This window comes from Erythrolamprus reginae, chromosome 5 (genome assembly GCF_031021105.1).
Source record: "Erythrolamprus reginae isolate rEryReg1 chromosome 5, rEryReg1.hap1, whole genome shotgun sequence".
Taxonomy (NCBI): domain Eukaryota; kingdom Metazoa; phylum Chordata; class Lepidosauria; order Squamata; family Dipsadidae; genus Erythrolamprus; species Erythrolamprus reginae.
In genome coordinates, this window is record NC_091954.1 from 82098050 (window position 1) to 82122007 (window position 23958).

Consider the following 23958-nt stretch of genomic DNA (forward strand, 5'->3'; position numbering starts at 1 on the left):
TCACTATGGGGCATAATTCCCACGAAGGTACGATTGTCCCTTTCCTGTTGCTTTTTTGAAAAATGACAAAAAATTTGGCTGTTCAGCAGACCTGGAGATCCAAATTGCCCAGATGGAGCTGATCAAGTGTCTGATCTGATTGTCTTGTTGTGGGGAGGGCTGTGGTTTTTGTGTTGCAGTTTTTAATGTTGTAAGCCACCCAAAGTCAATGACGTATGGAATTGGGCAGCCATGTAAATTTGTTTACTACATAAATAAACAGGAAAATGTCTCTTTGCTATCTCCAGGTAGTCATGTATATTGGTCAAGTCATGAAAGACCTTCTGAAGTGGCCTCGTCCTCATTCACCGCCTGTTGTCAAGCTGGAAAAGAAGACTAATGCAGAATATGGAATGCCATCCACACACGCCATGGCAGCCACAGCCATCTCTTTCACTTTTGTGTCTGTGACTGCAAAGCAGTACAAGGTAAAAAGAAGCAATTCTGATTTAATCTAGTCAAGTTGTATGACCAAATTCCATTGCCTTATTTGGTCTAATATCAGCCCTTCCATCTTAAGCCTCAAGTATTTCAGTGGCATTAAAGTCCATTATTATTTCATCCTTTTCCTTCTTGTGTATTGGTCTTCATTGGACAGTATTAACAAGTTTTTCATTGTCACTGATTGAGAAAAATCATTTCTAGGAATATAGGATTGTTTTACATCTTCAATGACATTTCTGTAAAATTAGGATCTTTTGTTCCGGTGGGATTTTTTGGGAAATATGCACAAATTCACTTTTGAGCCTGTATGTTAGTCTTAATTGTGGAGATGTTTCTTTAGAGTTCATTTGGCTTGGGATACTTTGAAGGGATTTTTTTTAAAAAATGGAATCACTTGATGTTATCTGCGGAAAACCCCCCAGCATCTATTATCTTTAGGTAATTCATCCAAATAAGGTTCTTGGAAGTCATAAGTTCCCTTCTCATTGTTTGAGTTTCATCTTAGATTTAGGAAAGGAAGGTTCTAATTCTTTCAATTTATGGTGTCTTCAAACTAAATTGTGGAAGGACTGGGTTTGATTAAGTGATGAATAAAGGTTTCCCCTTATATTTTTAGTATCCACTTGAACTTGGACTGTTGGGAGCCTTCTTATTTTCATCTCTGGTAGGCCTCAGCAGAATTTACACAGGAATGCATACAGTGCTGGTAAGTTTTTACTGTGGGTAACTGCTGAGATTATGAGAGGCAAGGAAAACAAATCATGAAATGCTTATGGTGCCATCATTATTTACCGTAAATTATAGAATTTTGATTCAAGTCCATAATTGTACAATTATTTAGTGGCATTGCTATGTGTATGTCATAATTTAGGCGTTTTCATCAAATGTTACTGAATCTCTATATGACTCCTTATGATATGCCTATGTAGCTTGTTGGTTTTCCTTTACCTGTAGCACCAGTATAAGTGGATATATGCAGTACAGTGATCCCCCGGTTATTGCATCCCCGACCATTGCGAACAGGCTAATTTGCGATTTTTGAACCCGGAAGTCAGAACACCATCTGCGCATGCGTGCCCTTTTTTTTCTATGGGCACGCATGCGTAGATGGCGCCGGGCAGATCAGCTGCTGGGCGGCTTCCCTAGGTCTTCCCCCTCTTGGCGGGCATCAGCGAGGAGTTTCCCCCCCGCCCACGCAAACTCCTCGCTGCTGCCGCTTCGCTCAGGCCGCTTCCCAGCTGAGTACTCAGCTGGGAAGCGGCCCGAGCGAACGGCTTGTCTGCAGCCTGCCTGCCCGCGCGCCCGCGGCTCGCGCGCCCTTCCCCCGCCCACGCTGTTCGCTCGGGCCACTTCCCAGCTGAGTACTCAGCTGGGAAGCAGCCCGAGCGAACGGCTTGTCCGCAGCCTGCCTGTCCGCGCACCCGCGGCTCGCGCGCCCTTCCCCCGCCCACGCCGTTCGCTCGGGCCGCTTCCCAGCTGAGTACTCAGCTGGGAAGCGGCCCGAGCAAACAGCTTGTCCGCAGCCTGCCCACGCCGTTCGCTCCCCCTCTTGCTGGCGAGAGCGAGAAGCCCTCCCCAGCACCCGCTCGCCCGCCGCTCGCCGCTCGCCCGCCCTTCGCCCGGCCACCCGCCGTTCGCTCGCTGCTCACCCGGCCACCCGGGTTCATTTGGCTTGAGGGCTCAGTTGGGAAGGCGCGCGGGTGTTTTAAAACGTCGCCGCCGGCATGGGGGGCTTGCTAGCACCCCCCCAAACCCGGGTTGGGGGTTCGGGGGGGTGCTAGCAAGCCCCCCATGTCGGCGGTGACGTTTTAAAACACCCGCGCGCCTTCCCAACTGAGCCCTCAAGCCAAGCGCAGAAGTTCGCCTTTGGCGCTTGGCTTGAGGGCTCAGTTGGGAAGGCGCGCGGGTGTTTTAAAACGTCGCCGCCGACATGGGGGGCTCGCTAGCACCCACCCAAACCCGGGTTGGGGGTTCAGGGGGGTGCTAGAGAGCCCCCCCATGTTGGCGGCGACGTTTTAAAACACCCGCGCGCCTTCCCAACTGAGCCCTCAAGCCAAGCGCAGAAGTTCGCCTTTGGCGCTTGGCTTGAGGGCTCAGTTGGGAAGGCGCGTGGGTGTTTTAAAACGTCGCCGCCGACATGGGGGGCTCGCTAGCACCCCCCCAAACCCGGGTTGGGGGTTCGGGGAGGTGCTAGCGAGCCCCCCATGTCGGCGGCGACGTTTTAAAACACCCGCGCGGCTTTCCAATGAGTCCCGAAGACAAACGCGGAAGTTTGACGTTTGTCTTCGGGACTCATTGGAAAGCCGCGCGGGTGTTTTAAAACGTCGCCGCCGACATGGGGGGCTCGCTAGCACCCCCCCGAACCCCCAACCCGGGTTAGGGGGTGTGCTAGCGAGCCCCCCATGTCGGCGGCGACGTTTTAAAACAGCCGCGCCGCCCCCAATCTTCGGCTCCTCGCTAGCGCTGCGGAAGTAAAAACACCATCTGTACATGCGCAGATGGTGTTTTTACTTCCGCAGCGCTACTTCGCGAAAACCCGCTCGTTGCGGGGGGTCCTGGAACGGAACCCTCGCAATGATCGGGGGATCACTGTATATCACAGAAGTGAGTACACATTATCACATTTTGTAAATATTTAAGTATATCACATGAAAAGATACAGTTAAATATTTACAAAATGTGATGGTGTGTACTCACATCTATGACATGATAGATAGATGGATGGATGGATGGATGGATGGAGGGAGGGAGGGAGGGAGGAAAGAATATGTAGCTACATTTTCAGAAGCAATTTATTTTTTGTGTTTTTTCTGTCATGCCTCTCCTAAGGTTTCTACTTAAACAAGCCTAATGAATTCTGGCTTTATGTTTTCACAAATCAGGATTTGAAAACCAAGAATAATGATTTGCTATTCTGTGTCTTAAAGGAGCAATAAACCAAAAAACCCCAACTTGCCACCGAAGGTCCGCAAGGAATTGGGGGGGGGGCTATAAATTTAATAAATTAAATTGTTACTTTACACCTCCCACTGTCAGTTTGACGTCTGGGTAAAGTTCTCCAAAGTAATTTTGCAAGAATTGTTGGGTCGTCAGACCAGCTGGAGCAAAACTGAAGCAAACAACTGCATGAAAATTTCTCTGGAGACCTGAAATACACTGAAAGTGGCTGTTGCTTTAAAGAACAATTATTCTGAAAATTAATAAAATCTAAAATTTATGTGGTAGAAAATCTTAATGTTGATTATTTCACAGGTAGGGTAATATTATAATTTGTATTTCAAGAAATATCATTTTTGGTTCTGCATTATAGAAGCAGCCAGCCAGCGAATATGGCATCATGGTCAAGATGTTAGCTTATAAGTGATGCAATTTAGGCTCATCAAATCTTAGTCCTTAGTCATTAGGTAACTCTGGACCGGGAACTCTCTCTCAATCCACCATACCGCTCTCAAGGGTTGGGGGAGGCATTAAGAATAGGAAGAATTATACTATATATTCTGACTTGAGTTGAAGAAACGATAGGATATAGTAAAGTATAACAGCAAAGTTAAATACAAAGCATTAAGTTAATTTTGCTTCTGATACAAGCTCAAAGAATCAGTAGAATTTCTCAAATCTGAATCTAAATAATAAAAAATGTGTTTCTTCATGATTCAAGACTTTGCTCACTGAGGATATATATCTTTATATGCCTTTAGATCAAAGATGTGCCACACACTGGCCATGCCCATGACCAATTTATCAAAGGGGGAAAATCACGATACATCACATGAGGGCACTGTGATGGTGTGAGTTTCACCCCCACCCCCACCCCCACCCCACCCGCTTTAGATTGAGTCTAACACTTCCATTTGCACTTTAGTTTTCTTGGTGTATGATCTAATCAAACTGGAAGAAATTATGAAGTAAAACTCCATTATTTTAAAAATCTTGTTTGTTACGCAGTGCAGCTATGATTGAGTGCATTTACTGAGTGTTAGGCTTAATGTTATTTACGGGATGGGAAAATGAACTAAAACATTTTAATGATAATTTCAGCTTACTCATATAAGCATCTTAAATAATTATAGCTGCTAATGGCTACATTTGTTTATCCATCACTATGGATTTTGATGGAAACCCTCATTAGATCAAGACATTTAGTTTAAAAACAGAGAATTCTCTCTTCCCCACTATAGAGCTAAATTACCATATTTAGTTAATCAGTAAAAAATCTCATAATTCTTTTTTCAGGATGTAATGATAGAAAAAAATACTTTTAAAAAACAGATGAAGACAGCGATTAAAAGAGAAACTTTTGTTGGTTTCATGACCAAATTCTATGTTTTTGCTGGAACATCATGGCCTTAATGAAATTATATGTCAAATTATCTCAGTAGCTTACAATTTTGCGAATAGTTTTTCTTACCTTAAATATTCTGGAGTTTGAAGATACAAAAGATCTCTATTAATGTGTTCATGTTTCTTAAATAAAATGCTATATTTATCTCCCAAAGTCTCAGCTAGAAGTTTCTGATTAGTTCAGTAATCTCTTTTCTCCCACCTGAATATGACCCAGGCATTTTCTCACAAAGGAATAAAAATATTTTGCAATCTTAGTTGCCATTAAATGATATGATGGCCCACTCCCCTCTCACGACCTAAAAGGCTTATGACTTCTTGTTTCAAATTACTAATCTAATAACATTTCATTGCACAGAAGAGAATAAGAAACACAGGTAGAATGTGCCTGTTTGCCTGCTCCGATTGGCCACACCTGTTTGGTCTCCAGGCTTCCGCCTCCGACGATTGGGTGCTGCCTTTTCTTCTTTGCTGAAAGGACCCTAACTCTTCAGTCCATCCCTTTCGTCATAGTCCCTCCCATTACAGCCCCTTCATCACAGGCCTTTCTCCAAACGGACCCAAAACCCCATTCACTCCGAGCTTTTGGGCGCACGAGACATTTTGCCACTGGCCAATCAGAGGACCAAGAATTCTATCTCCTTCTTCATGCCTTCCCTTCCATTTCCCTCCACTCTGCCTGCATCACGTGTACCTGGCTGATCCTTTTCTGACATTTCCTTGGAAGTAAATATAACCAGCTCCTATCCACGGTTTCCTGTTCCTACCCCTTCTACATTCCTCTCTCTCTCCCTCCCTCCCTCCTCCCCCCACCCATTTTGGAGTAACCAACCTGTCCCCCACCTTCTCTGAACTTGGCATGCTGACCCAGCACAGGGAACGCGTATGGCCTGTATGCCCCACCACCCAAGGCTTCTCTTGCACTCACAACTTTTTGTTTCCTGTTCATCACCCATATACACATGCAGCAAACAGGAGGGGAGGAGAGAGAGAGGAGAGGAAGTCAGGTTAAACCCCTCCCATGCAAATATGATGCAAACATGGGCAATGTGTGGAAATTGTTCCACCAGAGAGAGAGAACACACACAAACACACACAGAGAGAGAGAGAGCAAATGGGAGGAAGAGAGAGAGAGGAAGGAAGGCTAACCCCCTCCCGAGAGAGAGGAAGAAAGCAAGAGCGAGACAGAGAGAGAAATGAGAGAAAAAAGGGGAGAAAAAAAGAAATGAGAAAATGATGGAGGCAGAGAATGAGAGGAAAGAGAGAGAAACAAAAGAGAGAGGGAGAAGTGACTCTTGATCTAAAGCATATGATAAAAAGCACCCAAAGAAAAAGAGAGAGAAAACCCCCACCTATTTTTGGAAATGGTTCAAGAGTGTGTATATATACACACACACACACGGGGTGGGGGGAGACAGGGATGGAAAAAGAGAGGAGAGTGTGTTAGAGTGTCATTTTGGTTGGTGGTGTGCCCCAGAATTTTGTAAATGTAAAAAATGTGCCATGCCTCAAAACAGGTTGAAAATCACTGCTCTAGTACAGTGTTTCCCAACCTTGGCAACTTGAAGATATTTGGACTTCAACTCCCAGAATTCCCCAGCCAGCTGGCTGGGGAATTCTGGGAGTTGAAGTCCAAATATCTTCAAGTTGCCAAGGTTGGGAAACACTGCTCTAGTATACCTAATTGCAACTATTTGTCTACAGAGTATACTTGCTGTATATCCTATAATAGTAGTGGAAGATGAAAACAAAATACTAGTCCCTCTAGGCCTTCATAAGACCACCCTAATGTTTGAAATAATATAACCCTTGGCCTTTAATGCAGGAATATTATGATGGATCACTTCAGTTTCGTCCAGGATACAGGAGCCGTCAGCTCCAAATTAAAGATTTAGTACCTAAGATCAATCACAATTTAAAAGAATATATAGAATCATGGATCTTCGGTGGAGAAAGTTCGACTAACATCCCCAGAATGATGCTTTCCAAAGATTACACCATCCCTGCTAGCAATTAGAGGTGTAATTCAATATCTCTGAAGGAGAGCAGACTAGGAACTATATATGTAGAATATAATTTGTGTAATGGCCGTGTATGTATGTGTGAAAGATAGAGAAAACTTTTGTTTAAAATGACTGTGATGGTATTCTTTAATTCTCTTGTGTAAAATGGAATTAATCTTAGATATGTACTAGATATGTTATAAAATTCTTTAGTGTAGATTATAGTAGCAGTAATGAAGCATTCAAAAACTAGTCTTTTGTTTTTCTTAATGAATGGAGGTCAAGATGCCTTTGATCATCCAGAGTCCCTCTTTGAGAGAAATGGATAGTTCAAAAATATGAAAAATAGATTAAAATAAGATAATAGATAGTCACCAATAATTCAGATTTCATTAAATAAAATAACAGAAACCAGGGAGTGGGGTCAAATCAATTGTTTGGCCTAAAGCCATCCATAAAAAAGGAACTAACATTAATTCTTGGCAGAGAAATCATGAAGTTATTAAATTGAGTGCCTATGGAGATTCTCAATCACCCAGGAAATTGTTGTCTCAAAGCAGTTCAGAATGAAGAAGTTTCCCGGATGAGAAGTGAAACTTTTCAATGGGACAAAAAACCCAAGAAAATGTAGTTACTTTTGGAAAATGCATCTTTGAATTATTAAACTGAGAGATTACATAAGAGAAAGGCCGATGAATAGAGAGAGAAAAAACGGACTTTTTTTCCCTTTCTAGTCATAGAAATCTTAATTTAAGAAGCATTACTTTTGCCTTTCAGCTAAAATGTCTAAATCTAAATTATGGGTTTGCATGCAGTTTATGCAAAAATAAAAAATCTTTCAGCAAAAATGACTAAATTATATATGAATACATACTCTGCCTATAAATCTTACCTTAATTCTGCAAATGTAACATATTTATTGCTCTTGCAGAAATCCTTTTCTGTTCCCCCCATAAAGAGTATAAAAGTGATTAAGATTCCTCAATTAAATTTTGCTTCCATGAAGTAGTAGCAGTTGAAGAACATACATCATACCAAGCTTTTGCATTTTTGTTATGTTAGTCTTTATGTTACTATTTATTCTTAAGATATTTCTTGTGTCTATTCGACCTGTAACAATCTAAACTTGTTTTTCAATTCAAGCTAGGGATTGCATTCTGAGACAAATGGTATTTGTGTCACTAATATCTTTGTGTGTTTTTCCAGGACGTCATTGTTGGCAGCCTAATTTCCTTAGTTTTGACTGCTATTGCCTCTCCTACCTGGGATATCATGGACCACTTGATGCTCACCAGCCCTTTCTGTCCAGCATTCTGCATCATTGTACCCCTCTTCTTGTGCTACAATTATCCCAAACTAGATTATTACAGTCCAACTAGAGCAGATACTACCACTATTCTAGGAGCTTCCGCAGGAGCAATTATCGGGTTTTGGGCAAATAATCATTATGGTTCAAATGTTGCATCTAAAGATGTCACTTACAGTGTTCCTTCCATCACTAGTGAAATTATCTTGCTAGTTCTTGCAAAATTTATGGTGGGGATTAGTGTTTTAATTATGATGCGGCAGATTGCCAAAACTATTGTTCGTAAATCATTATGTTCTTGGCACAAGATTTCTAACAGTGATGTTGTAGCTATGCATCAAATAAAAATTGAAGTGCCCTATAAATTTATAACCTATTCTTCTATTGGCCTAAGTGCTACAATGTTTGTGCCACTGCTATATACATTTTTTGGCTTAAATTAAATGCTATGCATTTGGTTTTTTAAATTGTCCAGATTATGGACTGCAGATTAAAAATATTTACAGTAGTTGGGGGCTGGGATGATGGGAGAATGAAATGTGCCTTTTGCATAAACTCTTTAGGATTGCTAATACTGCAGACTAAATATAGGATTTAGTTATTCTGGTATTCAGTGTGAGAGAGTGTTCACAAACCAAAAAAGAACAATAATCAGGAATGACATTTAATTCTATATATATATATATTGATGTATTATTGCTGAGAATTACCAGCTTTGTAAGTTTGCATTGAGAAAAACCAAATATAATACAATATCAGTCTTCAACAGTTTGTAAGCACATATGACTGGGAATAAATGCATTCTATGATCTTCCTTGGAATGGAGATGCTGCGCTATTGCTCTAGGGTTTAAATGACCCTCCCAGTCCCCAACCTAACCTTTTATCTTCCATACAAAAAAAAAAAGACAGGTCTGAATTGTCATTTTTTTTCTGATTTGTATTTTGAATAAGAAGGGGTCTGAAAGATATTGATCGTATGACGACATAATATTCTTATATCAAAATACTGTGGATGTTTCTCAGGAATGTAGCACTGACAGCATAAAGGAAGCAGCATTTTTTATTCCAATGCTAATACAAGAGAACGGTGCTGAACTGCTTCTAAGTCTCTTTTCTGCTCATTCACATTCTAAATGTTTGAGATGAGCATGGATGGATGGGGTGATTGGTTATATGAAAGAACATATTACTGGTCAATTATTCTTTGTATTCACATTATAGCAGGAACAGAAGACAGTAAAACCTCCGTATCATATATTTTAATTTAACAGATTTTAGATATATGTTTTTGTTTGGACTTCATCTCTTTTGGCTTACATCACTAATGTGATATAATTATATAAATGAGGTAAACTATATATATTGGAACTTAACAGACATCTGAAGGATATGCTAAATCATGGTTTTACTGTAATGACAATTCTATTTAAAATAGATTTCTGAATGTTTGCTGTCTTCCCAAAAGTTTTGGGTTTGTTTACATAACTGTTTTATGAAGAATATCTAGTCTATCTGTTCATCAAGACTGCATGTACATGTTCTTATTTATTAAGTATACAATTTCTATTTTTGTATCATTTTTACCATAATATGCTAAATATATAATCTGAAAAAATACCATCAATTGCTATATCCAAATTATGTGTTTCTATATTTAAAATTAAAACATATGTCATGTATCTGTAATGTATTATATAGCAAGATGATATTTCAAAGTGTGAATGTCAAATGCTCTTAGCAAGGAAGCGCTAAGAAATACAGTATTTTCTGGTTACATTTTTAGTTCATGTACAATCTGAATTAAAATGTTAAATAAGACTGCTTGCAAACATATGGACACTAAGATAATAGGCTCGTGATTAACATTTAAAGCAGGCATACAGATCCTATAGCCTTGCTTCCATTAATTTGATCACTCCATCCAAGTGGTTTATTTATTAAAGGTATTTATTTACTTTATTTACTTAACAAGTGAGATTTTCAGCATAAATCACTAGTGTCCAAAATATCTGTAGTCATATCTGAAGACAAAAATATCTGTGGTCATTTGAAACTTCATACAAATGTCAAAGCTTCCCTATTCTATTTCTAGTATAGGAAAAAGCAGAATCAATGGATAATTTACTCTAACGCATAGTTGCTTGCAATTGTATCTACTACAACTAAGAGTAAGTGAGTAGGCAAATAAATTTATTTTGACTGTCTTTTAAAAAGAACAAAAATTTATGGTGTAGCTACCCATGGCCGGGGGGGGGGGGGAGTTTGTTTCAGTTTACAAGAAACATGTATGTTTATAATCAGGAAAAATTTAACCTCTGAATTCAGTTCACATTTGTTTTTATAAATTATCACTCTATTTGGAACAGCTGCAATACGTTAACAGTCTACATTTCAATCACTAAACTATTTGAGGAAACAAAACAAAAAATTTAGTCAATACATATTTATCATACTTGACTGAACTTTGCCATGTTTTTAAAAAAGATTGATGTCCTTAACTGTTAAAAAGATCTTTAACTGGTTAACATTTTTTTTCTTATTACAGTAATAAGATAATAAAGCCTAATAAAGCCTAATGTAACATTGTTCTAATGCTTTGATGTACAGAGAACTGCTAGGCAATAGCAAGACAAAATAAAATGCAGAATGAAGTTGGACCAAAGGACGACGTTTTTCTTACTGGAAAGGTTCAATTGTGATTTCTAGAGCAGAACAGGGCATGGTGAGATCAAATTTAGTGACAACATCAGGATGAAGAACTCCCAAGTTCCCAATGCTGTGTCCTTTGGCAAAGATCTCAGCACAACGACCAGGGAAGAAAGCAGAGTCTGGAAGCAAATAAAGAGACAACAGAGTTAATATTTCTAGGAACAAACAAAAAATATATATATTTAAGTTGGGAAAGGTTTTGCCATGAGACAAAATCAATTTAAAATTCAAATCCACATTTTCAACATAAGATGTTCAAGTAGTTAATTACAAAATTTAAATCTTAGACTAATCTAAAATTAGAATACAGATTCAAATAATTACAACTGAAGTACAGTGATATCTTGTCTTACGAACTTAATTGGTTCCAGGACGAGGTTTTTAAGGTGAAAAGTTCATAAGACGAAACAATGTTTCCCATAGGAATCAATAGAAAAGCGATTAATGCGTGCAAACCCAAAATTGCCAGCCGAAGCCTCCGTTTTCACACTGGTGGGATTCCCGAGGCTCCCCTCCGTGGGAAACCCCACCTTTGGATTTTGCAATGCTGCAGGGGAATCCCAGCAGGGGAATCTCACCAGCACGAAAACGGGCGCTTCGGCTGGCAACGGAAGTCCGGAGGTGGGGTTTCCCAGCAAGGGAAGCCTCAGCGAAATCGCAGAGGTGGGGTTTCCCATGCAAGGGAGCCTCAGGGGAATCCCACCAGTGTGAAAACGGGCGCTTCGGCTGGCAACGGAAATCTGGAGGCGGGTCATCCCAGCGGTGGCGGCGGGTTCATAAGGTGAAAATAAGTTTGGAAGAAGAGGCAAAAAAATCTTAAACCCTGGATTCGTATCTCAAAAAGTTTGTATGATGAGGGGTTCGTAAAATGAGGTATCACTGTATCTGTATTATAAAACCAGCTTGCATTTTTTCCCTCCATTGCAATCCCAATAGAATGTCATAATTTAATGCTGATATAAATTTTAAAATAATAAAGTAAATGCTATTCTGAGAAAATGTCCACAGGATTCTATTTCAAAAATTATCCGACTGTTTCTATCTCTCTATCTCATGTTGGATTTGTGAAGAAACTTATTACTAGGCTCATATTGCCACATCTGAGATTTTTCAGTTGTAGTACATTGTAAAATTATGCACAGGGCAAAGAGGGGAGACTATAAAATAACCGTCAAAAGTTCAGTAGAAGTAATAGTTCTAAAACCTTTAATGTTAAATATAGCCAATTAATGCAAGTGCTCTAAGAAGCATTAAAAAAAATCAGCTACTGTATTAGAAAACATTCGCATAAATTATCTCAAGCTAATCTCATAGTGTCTCCAGTTGTCTTGCAAATGTGTACCTGTGAAAACGGAATGGTGTGAGAAGCTGACTGCAACACTGCTTAATTTAGATATATGGATTCTAACACAAGAGAAACCAATACAGAACTGAAAGAAATAATGTCACTATATAATATAATAATGGTCACTATTAAATAACTTGTTCACTTGCAAACATGCTCACAGACAGAATTAAAAAAAATATTACTATAAAAGTACTTATACTGGGCAATGCAGGCCAGAGGAATCTCTTTTCATACCCTAGCTACGATTTAAATTACATTGCAGTATCCTCTCAGGTCTCTACCATTTTACCAAGTACAATTAAAATTTACAAATTACAACACCATCAGTTTGTACGACTTAAACTACCACGGAAGGCTACTTTATCAGCAAAAGTACTCCTCTACACCAGTGTTTCCCAACCTTGGCAACTTGAAGATATTTGGACTTCAACTCCCAGAATTCCCCAGCCAGTGAATGCTGTCTGGGGAATTCTGGGAGTTGAAGTCCAAATATCTTCAAGTTGTCAAGGTTGGGAAACACTGCTCTACACTAACAGACGGGCCTAAAAATATGCAATTAGGGATTAATCAAAATGGTATGGTATTATTTCTCACAGGTAACAATTTTCTTATTTATTAATTTATATTTTGGGGAGATTTACAATGTAAAAAAATTCATGATGGTCAGAATGCATTGGCATATTACAGTGCCGCATCTGTAGTATGATAGTACAAGTTGTTTTAAGGATCAATAATGTACATACAATTTCTGTTAAAACTATATAAAGTAAAATCCCCACTGCTTTAAAGAATGTTCCTTAATGAGACTAGATTTCATTCATCGTGAAATATTTCATTTTCAAATTTAAACATAAACATAGCTTATGTGAAAGAAAATCTTCAGCCCAATGGCATCTGCCTCTTAACTAGGTCGTAACGTACATTTGACCATACATGTTTTCAATATATTAATTGGAATTTAATCCACTGTGAATGCATATTAGATTCAAGTCCAATTTTGTAGTTAGGGTCAGCAAACATGTCAGTTCCTGTTATGAGAAAGTTCCCCATGAACTAGTGCACATAAATTGTTATCTTCCACAGTAAAAAAAAAAAAAAAGTAAAAAGACTTCCTCTGTATTAGTACACACAAAATTTTATTTTCCATGGTAAAAATAATTGCAAACTATATCAAGTCTTTTCCTCCTAACCACTTTTGGTTCACAGCGGTTCCGTTCGAATAGTCAAATTTGGGGGCCTAAGGCTGGGAATCACCAAACTACAGAGTAAGATGTATTGGCAAGCATATCTAATAGATCAAAATTGTATTATATGATGCAGAAAAAGATGGAATCATAAAAACACACATGTTAAACCTCTCATTTAAAGCCCATAAAATTAAGATCTTATTAGATGCTTTTAAACTCAAATGCCTCAAGGAATCCAAAAGGAGACTGAATTTGAACGTATATGAGTGCTGTAAAAGATAATTAAGAAAGATAAAGCATAAACTACAAAGTCTTTAAACATACTTGCCTTCTGAAAACGGGAAGCTCTAAAACTTTTTAAACCCTACAACATCCAAATAAATGAAAATCAATGATCCATAGTAAGAAAAAGATTTATGAAATGCTTTGAGGTTCAAAGAATTCTGTTATTAAAGTTACGTTAAGAACTGATAATTGTCTTTGTGTTCTAACGCCAAGACTGCTTTGATTATTCAGGGCATCCTCTTTGGTCACTAATCCAGTGGAAAACCTGGTCTTTAGCCTATTTTCTGGTTAATTGACCTTCAAAGAGCTTGTAGAATTCTCAGTGTGCTTTATGTCAAATAGCCTATACATAGCTTCTTTTCTCTATCAATCTCCTTTCCATATTGAGTGAAAAGATTAAGGAAATGATATAGGATCAGAGTTAACATCAGCTTTAAAGACTATACTGATTCAACTCAAAGCTTGAAAACAATAAGTAAACAAAAATTAGATGTCAGTCTTCAATAATTAAGAGGAAGGAACTATGCTATCCAGCCTGATTATTAAAGGCTCAGTCCAAATATTCCAAGAGTTAATGTTTATTATTATGACATGAAATGGGGAAAAAATAGTACAATAGTCTTTGATCAGACATATGATGCATTCATAAATCATCATATCGGGACTGATTTCATCATTCCTGAAAAAAATTAATATATTTTCCAGGCAGTATAAAGAATTCTTTTTCTCAGCTTATGGAAGGTTAGTATGATCTAATTGCTCAAGTTAAACAGATGTAGAAACTGAAGCACGGAATCAAGGAATGTTTGCAAATATATGAAAAGGCCTATACAATTTATGCATGGTATGTTGTGTGTATGTTTGGTTTTTAATAAGGGTTTTTAGTTATTTTAAATATTAGATTTGTTATATTCTGTTTTAATTATAGTTGTTATCCGCCCTGAGTCTATGGAGAGGGGCAGCATACAAATCTAATAAATAAATAAAATAAATAAATAAACTTCAAAATGCCAGATATACTATGTCATTTGTTGTTTAAGTTATAAGGCTGACCTTTCTAGGTGGCATATAGCATAAAAAATGAAAAATAAACTAAAATACAAGTATACAAATATAAAATGTGATTAAGCAATGTAGGAGAGCAAGCTAAAGGCATCCTCATCCAATTGGGTCCTAATGCCTGGAGGAAGAACCAGGTCTCAGTAGATTTCCTAAAGGTAGCAGAGTTTGGGCCTGTCATTCAAGAGAACAGAATATCCACAGAAAAGGTACCGTATAGTCCCACAGTTTACTAAAATTTTCAATTAAACAACACTAAAATTTATAAAACACAGTTATTTCTCTATTTGGCAATGTTAAGCTATTCCCTGCTACAGATCATTTTCCGTGAATAAATTAGATTTTGCCATTCAAATAATATAACCTACTCTCTACTTTTCCTTAACATCTATAACACACATCCCATATGAAAAGGTTAAGAAGAAAAAAAATTGACTTTTTATAAAACAAACACAAACAAGTAAACTGATCTGTGTAAGGAAACTCATGGAAGAGAAACAGTTAACAGCCACCGAAGTTCTTAATACATGTAAACTAATCCCCTAATTTAACAAGGGTCTCCCATCCCTTTTTTGAAGATCAAAAAGAACACTTTCTTTTACTGTATATTTGAAATCAGTGGGAACAGGTGTGGATTCTGGATAGGTATGCAGATGAAAAGGTATAATTACCTAGCTAGTCTACTTCAGAATTAGCGGGTCTGAATTCCCATTAAGACGAAACATTTTGCTTTCATATCTTTTGTAATGAAGTATGTTATTAATAAAATAATGCTATTAATAAAATAAAGCTTAATACACATTAGTGTTTACATCAGCTGGCTAATATCTTTCTACATTAGGATATAATTTTCCAGTGGTAATTTCATGCAAAATGTAAAGCAGACAAACTCTGTAAAATATACAAGAAACAGATCAGAAACTAAACTCGGAGTCTGGCTTCCAGACTATTTATTTCCGTGTATTTCTATTTCATATTTCTAAATCGCCCATCTCCCTCAAAGAGTGATATTCCATTGTGGCTCCCTATCATCTAGTGGTGCCCTTTTTCATTCTATGTCATACAATCAGGGCAAGAATTTAACTTAGCTTCCATCTGCTGCTGCTACTTACGTCCCAGCATGGCAAATTGTATATAATACTCAACCACACATGCTTTTTGCACCTGATCAAAAAAAGGTTTGCCATCACTATTCTATACTCTACTATATCCTTGCTTTATGCAAAAGCATATAAACATACAATAGTGTGCACATGTGTGCCCATCCTTAATACAATGCCCTCCTCCCCATGCATGCACATACAACCCCCTCCCGCGCATGCACGCAGGCCTCACTGAAGGCGCCGGACTTCCGGTAGGCCCAATTGGGTTTATTTTTTGCCATCCACAGGCTCCGGAGATTTTCCAGAAGCCTGGGGAAGGCAAAAATGCCCCCCCACCCTTTTGAACGCTGAAAATCAGATGTCCAGTGCACATGTGCACACTGGAGCTGACATGGGACTACGACACGCGTGCCATAGAGTCACTGTTCTGCCAGCATGTCTCAACCGCCCGTAATTATAGGGTAATGAGTCCAGGAAGACACACACCACACAATAAAAGGAAAACCCAAAAGTTTTTATAAACAGAAAAACAGAAACAGCTCCCTTTTTAAATGTCAAAGGGATTTTCTGGTACACACAAGGCACAGGTTAAATGCAGTCCAATTGCTCACCCAATAACTGGGAAATTGAGTCCAATTCTAAAGTCCAGAGAGTCCACACACACAGTCCTGAACAGCAAAAACCACGATCTTGATGAAACAATGAATCAGATAAACTGCCATGATATTAAAACACCAGGCTGCACTTTTATCTGTAACACTAATTACAGCAGCCCCACCCAACCACAGGTGGTCTCATTTTCTCTTGTAATAATCCTTCAGTTGTTGTCTCGTATGCATCACTCTACGCATGCGTGGATGTGTCATTAATTCTTGTTCAGAATCCAGGGATGATACAGATGACTGATCTCCTGGGCTGTCTGCCAAACTCCCCTCTTCCCTGTCACCCACGCTTCCTTGGTCAGAGGAGACTTCGTTGGCACATTCTACTGGGAGCAAAACAGGCCTGCGGCATGTGGATGTCTCCCCCACATCCACCTCCACATTCCTTGGGGCAGGAGCTGGGCCAGAGCTAACCACAACAGGTCGCCATCACAGGTATAGAATATGCTTTTGCATAACAATAATATAAACAGGAATCTAAATTTTAAAATGACAATATAAATATTTATGGTCAAAGTTTCTAACTACTATTGAATCAGTTACAAGGAGTGCAGTGGCTCACAGGGTTAGGACACTAGTTTGGCGGTGAGCAAGGCCACGGCTTGAGAACCGAGCACTACTACATGGTGGAGTGAGCTCCAGGTCCTTGATGGAAACATGAAAGGAGCACCAGACATTGGTGATGTCACTAACTAATCCTTTCACCCTGGAAGCACCTTAAAATACTTGTAGATCTGAAGGTCAGCGGTTCAAATCTCATCACCGGCTCAAGGTTGACTCAGCCTTCCATCCTTCCGAGGTGGGTAAAATGAGGACCCGGATTGTGGGGGCAATAGGCTGGCTCTGATAAAAAAGTGCTATTGCTAACATGTTGTAAGCCGCCCTGAGTCTAAGGAGAAGGGCGGCATAAAAATTGAATGAATGAATGAATGAATGAATAAATAAATAATACTAATTACACGGACCTAATCAGTATCATATCCTAAATAGATTTCTGGTTATATTAAAAGGGAAAATAGAAGTCAATGGGAAGGTAACTCTTCCAACATTACATTTAAACTCTGAACCTAGGTCAGTTCAATTCTGGATCATAGCTTGCAATTATTCCTGTGACTCAAATTACTTTGTCTGAAGCAAGAATGAAAGTTCAGTAATTTCTTAAACTTTAAAAAATATTAGATATTATTCTGCAATTGAGTTTTTAAAAATGAACTTAATTTAGGTTGTACAAAGCCTGACCAAAGCCTGCAGCACATCTGTAACACAAAAACCATTACTTACTGTAGATTAGAGTGTGACAAATCAAATACAAATGTTTCAAATTTTGGTTTCTTTCTTCCCTCACTTTTTAAACTGCAGCATGATTTAAAAAAAAAAAACCGTTCCACATTTGACATGCCTTAATAATTTTTCCTTTTTAAATATTTCAAAAGGAAAATGGCAGAATGCAACTATCCTCAGCGACTGCTCATGTCAATAATCCCAGAATTTGCAAACTAATATTAAGCATGGACCTGCCAATTTAAAATCTACCATTTTCTGGAAATATAAGTAGTTCTATTTAAAGGAGCATTAACACCGTAATGTGTTTAAGTCCTAACAGATCTGACAAAAGCAGCTTGGGAGGGCTGTTATAAAGATACAATAATTCAAAAAGCCAAGCCTGGGTTGAATTTTCATTATCTTAAATTAATGGATCAAACTGATGATTTATTAGACTGAGAAATCACTCTGGTAGCAGCACTAATAATGGCTGCTCTTGGGCATACTTTTCATTACCTTTATCAAGAACTTAGAGGAAATCCATCAGACACTGACCAGTGGGCTGTCCCAAATGACATTACAAATCTCATTACATTACCGTAAAATATATCTATCTTGCAGCCTTGAGAGCTGTTTTTCATTCACTAGACTTTAGATTTAATAGAGGCTAGGAAGAGCAAAGAAGCAACAACAGCATTTTAAGCCATTTCTCCCCAAAGAAAACAGACTTAAGATTTGAAAGAACTATTTTCATTTTAATTAATTTACAAGTATATTACTCGCAGATTAAAAAAAAATAACCACCCTGCAAAATGATTTGTTTACATGGGGCAATACTTGTAGCACTTACTGCAAAGTTGATCAGAAAATATAATAATATCTCCCTGGATATACCTAAAGGAATTCAAGCATATTATTTTTTATTAAGACAATTTAATTATTTTCTTTAAAAAATCTAGGATTAATATAACAAATACAATTTACAGTATATCTTTAAGCAGGAATAGAAACAATTTTTTTTCTTCTTGTTTCACTTCCTGTGATCAGAGTTGCTGTTGAAATCATTTAGTTCATACCAGCGTTTTATATTTAATTACTTAAATTTAAGGTTAATAAAAAAGGAAACGTGAACCATGATTCATGATTTACAACTCTATTTTTAAACTCAAACAGGTTCTGATCATTTTTATATGAACTGAAAAGTTAATTCACTGGTAAAATAATAATAGTAATAATTATATTATTTTTATATTGATTGATTGATTTGATTTGATTTGATTTGTATGCCACCCTTCTCCGAAAACCTGGGGCAGCTAACAGAATAAATATAGAAACAAAGTGTACAAAATAAATCTAATACATTAAAAAACTACAGCAAAAAACCCTATATACACTCAATCAGACAATCCAATCACACCATGCATCACATTTATTGGTCAGGGGGCAAGATCTAATTGCCCCAGGCCTGGTAACATGGGTGAGTCTTAAGACTCTTGCGGAAGGCGAGGAGGATGGGGGCAAGCTATTATCACATATAAGGCAGAAAAGCATGTAAATAATATGCATAAGACATACTATGCTAAAAATCTGTAAAAAGTTTCTATTGTTTTTACTATATGTAAACTATTCACGGTCACCATCAAAACATCTCTATATTTAAATATGATTTTTAAAATAAACATTTTATTAAAAACTGTGGGGCAGACAACATTGATATTTTCTGCACTGAAGCATGAAAAAAAATCTGTTATTTCACGGAAAACATTTTAAATCAGTAGTTAAATGCTTTCCTGCTCCCATAAAAATAAATATTGTTGAATTAATATTTTATTATCTTGAAAGCAGAAATACAGCGGTAAATGAAAGAAGTAGATTAAAATCTTAGGTGTTTGCATAGAAAAAATAAATGGAAGTATCAATGGATTGGGTAATACAGACTACTGGACAACAACTATTGCACTAGAGACTTTGGGTGATGGCACATATACTTTTAAAATTCTTTACAGCTATATTGCAAACTAGAAAACTATTTTGAATTTAGTACAGTAAACATGAAAAAAATGGCCCCATGACTGTTAATTACACTTTGGAACAATTTAACAACAATATATAATACCTCTGATTACTGACCTAATTTTGTAGCAAATCTCTGAGATTTCATGCTCCAATGAAGCAAAACCCCTTTCACTAGAAAGCAACAAAATATATTTTCCATTTGAGATAGATTCCTTCTAAAGAAAATTTGGAGGAGAAACAATCTGCTGAAGTTTATACTTTTTCTCGGGAGCTCAGAAGTTGGCATCTTTGTTGGACTAGACCTCTTATTCCAGCAGATAAGAAGCGTACATTTATTTAATTTCAGGAATAGGGTTACATCATGTGTTCCTTCAATTTGTTCTCTGGCTCTAGAACACAGAACTCACATTTCTATCATCTGCTGGAAGAGAACGTATCACTCGAAGGAGATGGGATTGGAAATCTATACAAGCAAGTAATTCATACTTTCAAGGGGGGGAAAAGTAGCCAGCTATAATATCTCTGTACAGTATTCTATTCTATACCATATCTGGATGGAATAGGAAAATTACACCAAATTTTAAAATGACATATAGGCTTCTGATATTCAGAATACAAGGGGAATTTGTAACATGGTTAAGAACTTGTAAATGTTCAACTGCTCAGAACTAGGTCCAAATTTAGAGCAAATTTCAGTAGGGCTAAAATAGGATTACTGCTCATTGGCACTTGCATTTCTATAAGGAAAGTTTTATTGGAGAAATGTATTTACCTCATTACCCTAGATATTTGGAACAAGCAATTATGCCTGATTATTAGGGTTATAAAATTTAATGTAATTTTTAATTTAATTTTAATTTTTAGGATATCAACATTTTACCTATATTTTAAGCATCTGCTATTGTTCTGAAGAAATTGCTATACTTTAAAGACAAAACGGTTTATGAACATAAGATTAGTATTAATAATACTTAGATATTAGTGAAACCAATGACAAGCCATAATCAAACTATGGAAATCTGAATGAACGTATACAATAAAACAAATTTTCTTTCTTTCTTTCATTCTTTCTCTTTCTTTCCTTCCTTCCCTTTCCTTCCTTCCTTCCTTCCTCCCTTCCTTCTTTCTTTCTTTCTTCATTCAATTTTTATGCCGTCCTTCTGCTTAGACTCGGGGCAGCTTACAACATGTTAGCAATAGCAGTTTTTTGACAGAGCCAGCATATTGCCCCCACAATCTGGGTCCTTATGAGAAGTAAATTATATAGATCTTAAAAAGATAATTGTCCATTCAAGATGGACAATATTTCATGGCTTCTTAAACTAAAGCATGCAATCTGATGTAATACACAATCTGCTGAATTACAGAATTGTTCACAGATATATTATTATGCACATTTAATTCATAATCATGCATTCTGCCAAATTTATATAACTTGTTGATGATAATGGTCACAGATACAGCATATCCTTGATTAAAGGTTAACTATGTCCTTTTTAAAAAAAACAACCCCTAATCGTTATCTGAAAGTTAAGATCCATTCTGCTTTCATTCCTCATACTGCATGTTTAGAGCGGAAGAGAACTATCTTCTATAAATATCTAACACTAAATGAGAAAAGCAAGAATCCACACTTTTGCTATATTTTTAGCATGGTTATTCATCGAAACAGTAAAACTGCATATTGGCTTGCCGCACAGCTATGCAACAGCATAAAAGACCTTACTAAAATGCCACCTCTTTCGACAGAACACTGCTATATTTTATTGTTTCATGTCTACAAACTGAAAGTTTTATAAGAATAAAGGGAGCTAAATGGTGCAGGAAATATTTATACAAGCTTCTATCTTGTTGATTATTTCCAAATTAGTTGCTGTTGAAGCTAGATGCTACCCTCCCTGTGTGCAGAACAGAATTTTAAAAATTATTGTTAACAGATTATCACAGTAAACAATAGCACTATTACAATTATATAATAACCGAGTACGTATTTAGAATAAAGAAACCAGATACAGTATTTCTGAAGACAGTGAAACTTAAGCAATTAATAAACCTAAGCCACAGAACAATGGATTTGAATTTAAAATCATTAAGAGATGGACATTTTATTTAACACAGATGTACAAGAACATCCAAATGTATTTTCAAATGTTGGCTTACCTTCAGCTGCTTTAATATAATACCCATCCTCTTTACTTGGAGGGACTTCCAGGAGCTGCATGATTCTATCCAGTAACCCATGAATTATCTCAAACCCAGGATTTTTGTTATAATAGACAGCACAAAGATGTCTATGGTTTTTTGCACCTACATCTAAAGATGGAAAAAGAAACAAAAAAAAAATCAACAACTCTGTAAAAACTGCACTTTAAAGACCATATTTGTTCTGATCCTATCAGGTATCAGTGTTTAACAAAACCATGGGTAGAAATGTATAGCTTTGATGGGTGACTATTTGGGTTATCCTTCCTGATAAGTTTAATACCAGTAAATATGCCCAGCTGCTTGGTAATATATCTTATCATCTTTCCCAGTATGATACATACATGCACGTTATGTCCAGTAGTTAGCCATTAATGACTTGCTTGGGGATTGAATGGTGAGTAAAGAGCAATATGCAATACATGTGTGTGTGTGTGTGTGTGTATTCAGAAACTAACCTTATTGCAACATAAACTTGTAACCGATTGGTATTAATTCAGAAGATCACATGACTAATACCCACCCCTTTAACAGCCATATTTTAGCAAAGACATCTTGCTGACACACTAATTTTTAAATTTAAATTTAGCGTGGGAGGGGAAAGCTTGTTATAACTTATTCTTTTTTCCTGAACCCCATCACTCTACTAAAAAATTATTCCCTCAACACTGTCAGACTTTTTACTAAATCTGCACTTCTATTTCTACTAGTTTTTTTTCCTCATCATTCCTATCATCCTTTTCCTCCCACTTAGGATTGTATGACTGTGACTTGTTGCTTGTATCCTAAGATTTTTATTAATATTGATTGTTTTTTCGTTGCTTATTTGACCCCTACGACAATCGTTGAGTGTCGTACCACATGATTCTTGACAAATGTGTCTTTTTCTTTTGTGTACGCTGAGAGCATATGCACCAAGATAAATTCCTTGTGTGTCCAATCACACTTGGCCAATAAAATTCTATTCTATTCTATTCTGTTCTGTTCTATTCTTCTTTATTCACGTTGCAATAAATCAGAGATAAACAATCTGAAGTTCCCGGACTTTTGCAGTCCTCAAACATCCAAAGATTTCCAAAATTTATCATTAAATTGTAATTTTATTTTGAGTGAAAATTTATAATGAATTTATTAATATTAATTGTATTTACTAGATTTAATTGTAATCATATTCAACTATATCACATCAAGTTTGTGGAGTTTGTGCTTCTACAAGTTTTTGGCAACATAATATTCTACTAAAAAGCCAAATAAACATTTTATACCACTGTGATAAACTATGGACCAACTTGGTTTATATGCTGAATTCCTTTTAATTGGAAAATATGGTCAAAATATGAAATTAGAAATAAAAATAGCAATATGAAATTCATTTACCAAAGACTATATAAAAAAATTATTGCCAAACGTAAGCAAAATTTTCTTAGATAACTAAGGTGTTTTTTTCAAAATAGAAACTTATTGCATCATTTCATAAAATAATTTTTCTGCTTTCGTTTTTGTTTTAAAGTATAAAAGCCCAGATATTAGGAAAAATTACAGATCTATTGTAGAGAGTTCAAAGTGCTGTCTGCAAAGTCCATTCTGCACAATTTACAAAGAAGGCAATCAGTTGGGGCGCTTTGGAGCAAGCCAAGAAAATTGAACAAGAAATACAGTACAGTACTAGTATATGCTACCCCCTGGTGGCAAAAAATTAAAACATTTTTTAGAAAATTTATTTTTCATACAGTATTGTTATCAGTACTTTAGCAACAATACCTATACTGTACATCAATAACTCTTGAAACAATTAATAAATGTCTACAAAAATATTTCTCTGTTCAATGTTTCTGTTGCCTGGTGCGTGTTCTCCAAAATGTCCATTTCAATAGCGAGATCATTAGGAGATGGTTCACTATCATATAGCCATATATTGTACTGTAATTCAAGCGGAAAATTCCACTCCGTTGTTATGATGCATTGGACACACACCTGAATTGCACATAT

At 37.0% G+C, this 23958-nt stretch overlaps 2 protein-coding genes across 6 annotated transcripts in view; one reads left to right on the plus strand and one right to left on the minus strand.

Annotated features, from left to right (window-relative positions):
* The window catches only part of SGPP2 (sphingosine-1-phosphate phosphatase 2), a 50395-nt gene extending 40376 nt beyond the window's left edge, over positions 1-10019 (plus strand). For all 4 annotated transcript variants that reach the window (XM_070753294.1, XM_070753293.1, XM_070753296.1 and 1 more), the window contains 3 exons: positions 288-467; positions 1100-1189; positions 8034-10019. In XM_070753294.1, the coding sequence (XP_070609395.1) occupies positions 288-467; positions 1100-1189; positions 8034-8576 (813 nt within the window). In that variant the 3' untranslated portion in view covers positions 8577-10019. The remainder of the gene's footprint in view (positions 1-287; positions 468-1099; positions 1190-8033) is intronic.
* Positions 10020-10064: 45 nt separating this feature from the next.
* Positions 10065-23958, minus strand: part of FARSB (phenylalanyl-tRNA synthetase subunit beta) — a 39980-nt gene continuing 26086 nt past the window's right edge. Inside the window, exons 16-18 of one of the 2 annotated variants that reach the window (XM_070753290.1) lie at positions 21928-22080; positions 19882-19938; positions 18512-18645 (exon numbers count right to left, since the gene is read on the minus strand). In XM_070753290.1, the coding sequence (XP_070609391.1) occupies positions 18527-18645; positions 19882-19938; positions 21928-22080 (329 nt within the window). In that variant the 3' untranslated portion in view covers positions 18512-18526. Of the gene's footprint in view, positions 10964-18511; positions 18646-19881; positions 19939-21927; positions 22081-23958 lie in introns of those variants that run through there. The other variant, XM_070753291.1, reaches the window with a different exon arrangement.